This window comes from Manihot esculenta, chromosome 8, assembly GCF_001659605.2.
Source record: "Manihot esculenta cultivar AM560-2 chromosome 8, M.esculenta_v8, whole genome shotgun sequence".
Taxonomy (NCBI): Eukaryota; Viridiplantae; Streptophyta; class Magnoliopsida; order Malpighiales; family Euphorbiaceae; genus Manihot; species Manihot esculenta.
Window position 1 is genome coordinate 8,852,524 of NC_035168.2, and position 9,879 is coordinate 8,862,402.

Here is a 9,879-nt window from a genome sequence, read left to right on the forward strand (position 1 = left end):
AAAGACTACCATACACACTTAACACGCATAAGGGACCTCAAAAATTTGTTCTAAACTCAACTTGCATCAACAAAATACCAAGAGAAAATCATCCATCATTAAAACTAACTCAAACTTTAAAACTTTAGAATAATCAATCATGCATGGTCTAACAACTTGTGATATTGGTTTAAAACCTTCAGAAAATATAAGAAAAGCAATTATTGAACTTACATCTTGAAGAACACAGAAAAACACAGCAACTAAGACTTGGAGAAGAGGGAAATCGATTTTCGAAGATCTCCAAAAGTTAAAGCTTGAAATCCAAACTCAAATCTTCAAAAATAAAGTAAAAACTGATGAATTCTCCAAGAGATTTAAAGTAATTTCAGCAAAAAGCGTCTGAGAAAGAGCATGACTTTCCTCTGCCCGAAAATGGAGAAAGAGTTCTCACGTTTTCAAGCTAAATGTCTTTTATAGGTGGCTGGAAAAGCCACCTTCGGCGGTCGAACCTTAAAACTTTTCTAATTCTCTTTTTTTTAAACATATTTAAAAATACTTCAAATTTATTTTATAAAAATCTTATTATTTCAGATTCTGATGGAAATTTCGTCAGAGAGTTAGAATTCCGACGTCGAAATTAAGCCGGGTATTACAATAATCCTCTAAACAAACTCACTGATCAGGCATGGAAGGAGGTGAGGAGATATAGGCATGTGGGATAATCAGAAAGATAAAATTGAATGGAGACTAACTTTGGTAGGTATATAGTAGGAAGTGCTTAGGACTGCTGCGGGGAAGACATGTGGTGCCTAGACATGGCTTTATTGTGTGGATGGCCATTCTAAATATGTTACCTATTAAAACTAAACTGATTAAGTGGAGGTTGCTAGCCGATGCTAAATGCAGCTTTTTGTAATGTTCATGAGAAGACAGTGGAGCACTTATTCTTTGATTGTGATTTCACCAATGAGATTTAGAGAGAAGTGATGCAAGATGTGTGATTAGGAGGGCCCCTTTAATGTCGAGAAGGGAAATTAGTTGACTTACACTAATGGCTACTAGAAAATCATTGTCAGCTACTAGATCCTTTTGGCTTTTTGTAGCTTGAATACTGATAGGATTAGCAATAAAAACGAATTATTGACAAAAAAACAAAAGAAAATAGTTGGATCTCTAATATTAGCAAGTTGGCTTCACTTGAAGAGACTAAACAAGCACAGGGAGAAGGTATTGACACAACCACCGGATTTAATAATGCCAAATCTACAACTGTGATGATGAGTGCCATCGAAAGTGTATTTTAGACACTTATGGATTGAATAATGGTTAAAAAGCTTATTTTTGACGGATGTCTTTAATAATTAACTGAATCAATTTATGGAGATATTTTAATTTAATAAGTAAAATGTATAAATAATTTAATTAGTTAAGTACTGTAGAAACACATCAGTAATTACTCCTTTTCTAAAAATAGTGCGCTTATAAGATGCGGTGCAACGTAACACAACTTGAAAGTGCAGTTTTACCTAAATTTATCCTAGTTAAGAAATTTGTTGAAGTGGTTCAATTGTTCTACTAGAATTGAAACACTCACAGGTATTGATAAACTGTCTCACAAAAGAGGTAAAGTTATTAAAAAATTGAGTTGCACAAGACTAGCTTTTACTCCCTAATATTGCTTCCTTACTAAATTATTAGTGTAACTAATTAATTTTACTTTTCCATATATATTAAATAGAGATATATTAGAAAAGTAATAAATAAATTACCTAAAAAGGAAAGTAGCTAATAATTTAAAACCGATTACGAAGAAAAATAAGTCTATTTTGAGAGAGGGAGAAAAAAAAGGAGGGGGTGGGGGTGGGCAACTGAGGTCTCAAATGATGAATAATTCCTGAATTTCAGTCATCAAAAGTTAGCATTAGAGAGAATGGGTAAAAAAAACTGCATAAATCAATGAATTATAGATGTAAACTCCAAAAATTTCCCGATTGTTAGATGACATTATTGAACAACCAAACCAACTAACACTCCAAAGGCATGTACATCCGAAAGAAAGAAAAAAAAGAAAAAAATTAAAAAATTAATAAATACTTAAGAAACTGCAAACAATATTCCGCAATTTGGTAGAACAGAAAAGACCAATTCTTCAATTTGTCAAAATTTAACGCCTGGTAAAGAGGAGCTCTTATCAAATTCCGAGACAACCAAGAAGCTAACTTCAGGATTCATTCAATTTATGCAGATGGCCCGGAACATTACAGTCTTATTATACATGGCACTCATAGAATCAGGCCTGCAAAAAGCTTGCATACTTGGAGCCCAGGAAAAGCCTTTGAGTACAGAGCAGGGCGTTTTTGGTAACTTCAGCATTTTCATGGTTCATCAGTTTCATCACTCGGTCCTTCGCCTTGAGGTCCGTCACTATAATCCGCCCAGCAGGGTGGTACTGTATAAATTGTGAGAGATCAAAGGAAGCAACAGCCAGAGCTCTTGCGTCACTCGATGTCTCCAAAATTGTAATAAGGACCCTTAGAATCTGTTGCACAAGATTAAATATTTTGGAGCTCAGTAATCTAAAACAACGAGTACTCTAATAATGCCAAAAATTGCAAATTGATGGGCTTCCAGAGGATATATACATAAGAAAATTCTATCAACTAAAAGGGAAAAGAAAAATAAAATGCAATTAGTAGTTGATCAGATTATTTCTCAAAATACATGAGACAGTTTTAGAGCCTTAACCACAAGGACAATTTTTTCCCAAATCAAAAATTGACAAGACATCTAGCCTAGGCAACGTATTTACGCACATGAAACTAATATTTGTTCTATTATTTTTATTCTCCTCTCCACTGCTTCTCATGCCTTCTTTAACCTCAACCAAACAGTTACTGTATGATTCTTCCACGCATCAAGTGCCACATAACAAAACATACTTTGATCACTTACACCATTGTATCAGTCAATCATGGCATGAAAAGATGGATAAAAAAATTACCTGGAAATCATTTTCCTCAAAATTGTTAATATTTTCACGCCAGAATATAGGATCTTTGTGCATGGGAGACCAATCGAGATGCCCAAGGAGAACTTCTTGCTTATACTCATCAAAAGAGCTCAGTTTCTTAATGTTATCCCTCAAGCCTTCTTCCAGTTGGTTCAGAGCCTCCAACAAGTCCTGGAAAATTTTAAAGCCACTCAAGGCACTTTTAAAAAGAAGTAGGACATACACAGAACATGATGTCATCAACAAAAATATACTACTCAAGGAGTTAATTTGCTCAAAATGATAAACATTATGTTGAACATTTGTCAAGGATTGGAAAAAAAAAAAAAAAAGGCAAGGTAATAGTACTGTTTTCAAGAGTCGTGTAGTTAGTGGTTAAGCCTTGTTCTTAATAGTTAACCCATGATGTAAACAGTGCAAGTTAGTTTTTGCTTTTCCTTGGTGGTAAAAGCGTGATTCTTTATGTTGCTTAACAATTTCCTGTTTTTAGGAGATGGTTATATCTCCCACTAGTATTTAAGTGCAACAACTCCATAAAAGAATTATGAGAAAAATTTCCGAAGTTTTTTAGTATTTCTAACTCAAAAGATTTTCAAGTTCTCTCTAAGGAGTCTGTTCCATTGCCACCATAGGTCGCAAAAAAAAAAATTTCGCCTCCAGAAAATTCCAACAACAAACCCATAATTCAGATCCATTTCCAAGGATCCTAACATTTTAGTATCAGAGCCAGCGGTTATGGGTGACTCAATCCAACAACTTGATAGAATTCTTGCTTTATTCTTGGAAAAGCAAGCTGCCAACAAGGCTCGCCAAGAAGAATTAAGTGCTAAGTTGAAATCTCTTATCCGTGACATTACAAACTATAGCCCAGCACTTGTGACAGAGGGAAGTAGCCACTCTTGCGCATCCAGAGGCAAGGGAGTAGTAGGATCAACGGGTTCAGATAATTCAGGCAATGATATGATTGTTCCACCAAATTAGATTTCCCTCATTTCAATGGTAAAAAAAAATTCATTAGGATGGCTAAGCAAATGTGAACACTTCTTTCGACACTAATAGACCTTTGCAGAAAAAAAGGTTGCACAACTCAATTGTAGTTCTTGCAATTAATCCAAGATTTTTCTAACTTGACTTGGGAAGTAATCAAGCACCAATGCAATCTCCCTTTTAGGCTACTGATCTATAGTAACAAATTTGGGGAGTTAGCAAAATTAAAGAAAAAAGGAACAGTTGCTGACTACTAAACCCAATTTGAGCTTCTTGTAGGATCAAAAAATGCAGTTTTATCTTAGTGGGTTGCAAGAATACATCGCTGTGGAGATGGAACTTCATCAACCAATAGACCTAGTCATTGCCATGAGCATGTCAAGACTCTATGAGGGGAAAAATTGGTTCATCTCAATAAATAACGAAAGCACAAGGTACCCGAATAATTAAAACACTTGAACAGAGATAAGATGGAGGAACGATGATGGAAAGAACTTTGTTTTAATTATGATGAACCCTTTGTTCAAGGACATTGGTGCAAGGAATTATTTTGGCTGGATTTAGCAAATGATGACCCGAAAGATGTCGCAATAGACCAGCTACTGGCTGAATAGTTTCCAAAAATTTCCTAAGTTTGCATTTAAGGACAAGCATACAGTGAACGAGAGGAGTAATGTTAGCAGATAGTGCGAGTTATTTTTTGCAAGTTAGTAGTTCTATTTTTAAGAGTCGTGTAGCTAGTGGTTAAACTATGTTCTTAATAGTTGATCCATGATTTAAATAGTACAAGTTAGTTTTTGTTTTTCCTAGGAGAGTGGTCCTTTATATTGTTTAATGGTTCCTTGTTTTTAAGAGATGGTTATATCTCCCACTAGTATTTAGGTGCAACAACTTAATAAAAAAATCATGAGAAAACTTTCCAAAGTTTTTGAGTACTTCAACTCAAGATATTTTCAAGTTCTCTCTAAGGAGGCTTTTCAATTGCAACCATAGGTCACAAAGAAAATTTTGCCCCCAGAAAATTTCAGCAATAGCCCCATAACTCGATCCATTTCCAAGGACCCTAACACAGTTATTGGACAGCATATTCATCCAAAGACCCAGTGGCTGCATGGTTCCATTTTAAGGAAAGAAAATTTGAAAAAGAAAAAAGCTATACAAGGATCATCATCATCAGAAATGATCACTACTATAAAACAAATGACAAACTTCGCGCTGAATTTACACTTCATGTATGTCAAAGGGATGATAATCTTCATATATGTCAAGGTGATCAATAATAGTAATAGCTCATCCTAGCATGATATGAGTTTAATGCAGACATGATATTGGACTGAGATTCATACTATACAAAAAGGAAAGTACATCCTCATTCCCTCCTATTGCTTATTCTGTATATTCACATAATAATAATGGCTGAAGAAAAATAAAAATTACGCCATTTAATTGTCTTACCTCGTCACTCCATGCTTGTGCTTTCAAACTCTGCACAATCTGTGGTAGACCAAGATCTACCATCTGAGCGCCAAAAGTACCTTTGGAAAGCAGGTTCCTAAAGGCTAAGACAATGACCCGGACAACCTAGAAGAAAATAATGCAACCAACTTAATAAAATCAGATGGAGCATAATATTTAATATTTTTATAGGCATAAACATGACAAATTGCTAAAAAAGACATGGTTTAGCCTGCCTTGCAATAAACCATGTGAAGATGTTCCATGAGACAATTCAATTTATAATCCAAAAGAAGGCAAAATAATTGCATAACTGGAAAAAGTGAGGAAAGTCGATAAAGGATCGAACTCAAACCTGATGCACCTAACTAGAAGAATGAGTACTTACAAAGACAAGCTATCGAAACAAAAAGGAGACTTCACCTTCTCCTTAGTGGAACTCTTTACAACCTCTACTAATCGCGGCAAGGCTCTAGAAGTAGCCAAGTATTCAATTGCTGGTTCATAGTAAGATAATAGCCAGACACATAGACATGTTTCGTAGAGAAGCTGTAATGAAGGATAAGCAATCAATATTTAATATTCGATTGCAAATTTCAAACAAAATGTTCATAATCTCCTAAGCTTGCATATAAATATGCTTTTGTAAAAATCATATGCTCGTTCAGCCTGCCAACAAACTTGATTAAATCCACATGCGGTCTGGACATACCAGCAGCTGATATGTACACTTAAATATTTAGGTAGAAATACATTGATTAAGCCAGCAATCTGGAATGTGACGAAGCTTACCTGGATAGATTGCTGGGTAGAAGCAGGAGAAATTAAAGGAATTAAAAGTTTCACTCCATCTGCCTGAACAAAAGAAGACCTCACCACAGGTTCTTTCAGTAACATTGCAATGCAACTAATAGCAGTTGGAACACCCCAAGTAGGATGTGAAGGCTTCTTCAGCTGCATGACATTGGGTATCAAGAGCAAAATATGACAATAAGTACAATCAAATTAAGCTTACTGACTGATGTTCTCAAAACTCTACACAAACCTGAGCACAAAGCCATTCAACTAATCCTTTCAACACATCATCAATGGAAGTGACTTTTCTCTTTGAATTTGATGCTTGTCCATTTGCAGTGATGCAATCTTGTGTTTTTGGCCTAGCACTATGAAAGCAGTGAAGTTATAATGAAATATTCAATTTACATGAAGTTCACCTAATCATCAGTTATGAACTAATATTTCAAGTACCTAACTATCAGAGCAAGTATCTTGCAGCTCCTTTCTTGTATGTACCAGTTACCTTTCCATAGCAATCTGAAAGAGTACCAAAGAGGTTGTTTTACTTTTCATAATTTTGAATAAACTAGAATGACATTAGGGTGATCCAAATAATCAAAAAACAAATGAAAAAGACCTATTATGTTTTATATATTGGAAAAGAAATGGCCAAAGGTTGAAGGTTCAAAATATAAACATAAATTTAAATATGCATACAGTTACAAATGTTAAAAGAAAAATGTATTATGTACAAGAGCCACGAATTTTTCAATGAACTAACTCTAAACTAGGTTTTCAATAGGCCTCAATCTGCTATTATTCTTATGGCCCAGGAAATATATACTGTCATGCTAACGTTGACAGAGCCACTATAAACTGATGATGGCAGCATAAAATTCTGTACTCGGTTCTTTCTTTTTCGACACGATGAGTATATAACAAGTGTAGGAAACAAATATTCACTAGAATGCAAGAATAATTACTTTTAAAATTCCAGCTTGGTAAACTGAGATAAGTGCATCAACCAATGGGAAGATAAGTTGAGAGCTCTTATTGCAACAGCTATAAATCAGCTTTTGACAGGAAATGGCTATTGAGATGCCCGCACTAAGATAACCTAAGTCTCAAGAACATCCAAGAACCAACTGAAATTCAAACAAGAAAATGCCACATCCAATAACTGAAATGAACCTCATTTCATCGTGTTAGGAGGGAAACTGAATGATGCAGTTATGGAAAGGAATAGTAGTTACAGTCTTACAAGGAGAAGAGTCAAAGATAGATAAGTAAAGAAAAGAGAGAAAGAGATATATATGAGAGAAAAGATCTGAGATTATTATTCAAAGATCTGAATTACTTATAAGCTCCTTAGCTCTTTCTCATTACAACTTCTTCTCCCGAGATCTTAACAGCTGGCAACCTGTAACAGCCTCTATAGATACTTCTAACAAGTCTCTTCCATTTAACAGTTTTTTTCCTCCTTTTCTTTAAATCCTGTTCTCACTTATTTCTATAGCTAGTCCTTCTATATGTAAACACAACGAGGTAAAATCCCATTGCACCCTTAAAACAATGTTTTAAAGAAAACACAAGTAAGGCTCAAAAGAAAAATGAAAAACAAAAAAAAAGTTGAACAAATACTCAACTTAAGAAAGGTTCATAAGTATCCTCATTCGTTAGAGACTTGTCATGGAATAATCTAGCTCTTTTTGGATTAGCTGCCAAAGAAAATCATAAAAAACTTAACTTGTAAATAACAACAGTACAATACAAGGCCAAACATCTTTCAGTTACCTGTTAGCAATTCATCAATTAAAGCAAGAACATATTCAACTGTTTCTTCCTTAAATATATCTCGCAAGATGCTGACAAATACCCGAACATAAGCTGGACCATCCTGGCATTGTCAAAAGCAGATTCAGGCAACTCTCGTAGAACTCAGTAAGATAGAGAACCTAGAAACACACAGCTTGTAACCAAGGTAATTTATAAATACTTTAGTATTAGATAGGAACAGATGAGAATCAACAGACCAAATATATTGAAATATGGTAGAAATACCATTGATTGCCCACTTTTAAGTCTAAACCTCCCATTTTCCTTTTTAATCAAATATGGTTAAAGTAAAATTGTCATTTCAGAGATGATAATTTCACATTGCTGATCATGCCTACCTTTAAATAACACCAGCATTTATCAAATGAATGTGAGATACTCCACAAATTTAAAACAAGGAATGAATTTGTTGCAAAAAGGTAATTATTTGTATTCCCACTGAAGAGAGTTCAACACAGGATCAAAGACAATCCCACAAGTCATATATTCTGCATAAAGTAGCTGATCTAAAGATATGAACCTGAAATTTTATTGCCAGAGACCCATATTTGCTTCCATGGAATTGGGAAAAGAAAAGGAAAAAGAAGGAAAGGAAAGGAAACAATCTCTACATCCAACATACAATTCTACAGACACATATGCACAATTTAAACTTTACGACAGCAAAGATTGATAAGACATTACATCATCTAACAATTGTGCCCTGTAACTTTCAGATCGATTATCATAGCGCCTCAATAGTTGAAGGTCTGTCCCCGAGATCAACTTTGTCGTCATATACGCCTCCCATGGGATATCCCTCTTAAGAACCTATAAAATGGAACGAAGACGGTTTATACCAAAACCAGAATCACATCACTCAATAGACCTCTTCAAAAAAAATCCCCTTTAAACATCGGTTAACAAACATTTTTTCTTTGAAATTACATGAGAAAGCGGTCACATCAGCAAGTGAAGATCAAGAGAAATACCCAAGAAAATTAAAACAAACTATTTTCATTTTCATATAAATTATATTAGTACAAGTGAAAGGATCACCCACCTGCTCCGTAGTCAGTCCGGCTTGGTCCATTGATAGTGAAACAACTGAAAATGACAAAATTCACAACAGTTCAGAGACCTAAATCATCCAAAATTCCATGATCTAACTCAAGTTACTCTTCCATTTTCAACCAGGCAACATAAAACCCAGAAACAGAGGAACAACAAGCAGATCAATGAGCGCAAATGTAAACCACGTCTCATTTCACATCACTGCAAATAGATATAATTAAAATGTACCTGGAATTTGCTGCTCAGGCATTATGACTGATTAAAGGATCAATGTAATTAAAAGAGAAAATTAAAGCAAACAATTATTAAATTCAGTGAATTTAGTAGAGACAAAAGGACGGAATTTTGCGAATATGAGATAGTGATCGCTAGGGTACCTGAATTTTCTTTCTTCTTTGTAGTCGGGTTCTGTTATGGAAGGAAAGAGCTGTTTCTGTGATTTTGAGGAGCTTCTTCGAAACTGATTTGTGAAAGAAGAGCTATGATCGAGTATTTCTAACGTATTATAGTCTGGTAAGCTGAGCAAAATTCCCTTCAAACCCAAATAATCAAGCAATATCATCGAAGTAAAATTTAGATCGGTTTAATGAATAACTTGGTGCCATTCGATTTTAATTATTTTAAAAATTAATGAGATCGATTTAATTTAATTTTTATTAAAAAATTAAATAAATCAAACCATAACTCATGAAATAACAGATAGTTTATCTCGTTAATTTTTCGTTAAAAAATTATTAACTTTTGTATTTTTTTTCTTAATTTATAAAAAATTTTCATTT

At 34.3% G+C, this 9,879-nt stretch overlaps 1 protein-coding gene across 2 annotated transcripts; it reads right to left on the reverse strand.

The window, feature by feature from the left end:
* Nucleotides 1–1,917: 1,917 nt before the first annotated feature.
* Nucleotides 1,918–9,638, reverse strand: LOC110620977 (V-type proton ATPase subunit H). 2 transcript variants are annotated; one of them, XM_021764937.2, is made up of 13 exons: nt 9,478–9,636; nt 9,329–9,355; nt 9,090–9,133; nt 8,732–8,857; nt 8,006–8,108; nt 7,857–7,929; nt 6,683–6,748; nt 6,480–6,597; nt 6,227–6,388; nt 5,858–5,983; nt 5,435–5,560; nt 2,984–3,163; nt 1,918–2,521 (listed from the first exon to the last, which is right to left on the reverse strand). In XM_021764937.2, the coding sequence occupies exons 2-13, from the start codon at nt 9,348–9,350 to the stop codon at nt 2,273–2,275; spliced, it is 1,395 nt and encodes a 464-aa protein (XP_021620629.1). In that variant the 5' UTR covers nt 9,351–9,355; nt 9,478–9,636; the 3' UTR covers nt 1,918–2,272. The 2 variants fall into 2 exon arrangements, with proteins under 2 accessions (XP_021620629.1, XP_021620630.1); XM_021764938.2 differs by lacking the exon at nt 9,329–9,355 and having other exon boundaries at nt 9,478–9,638.
* Nucleotides 9,639–9,879: the final 241 nt, after the last annotated feature.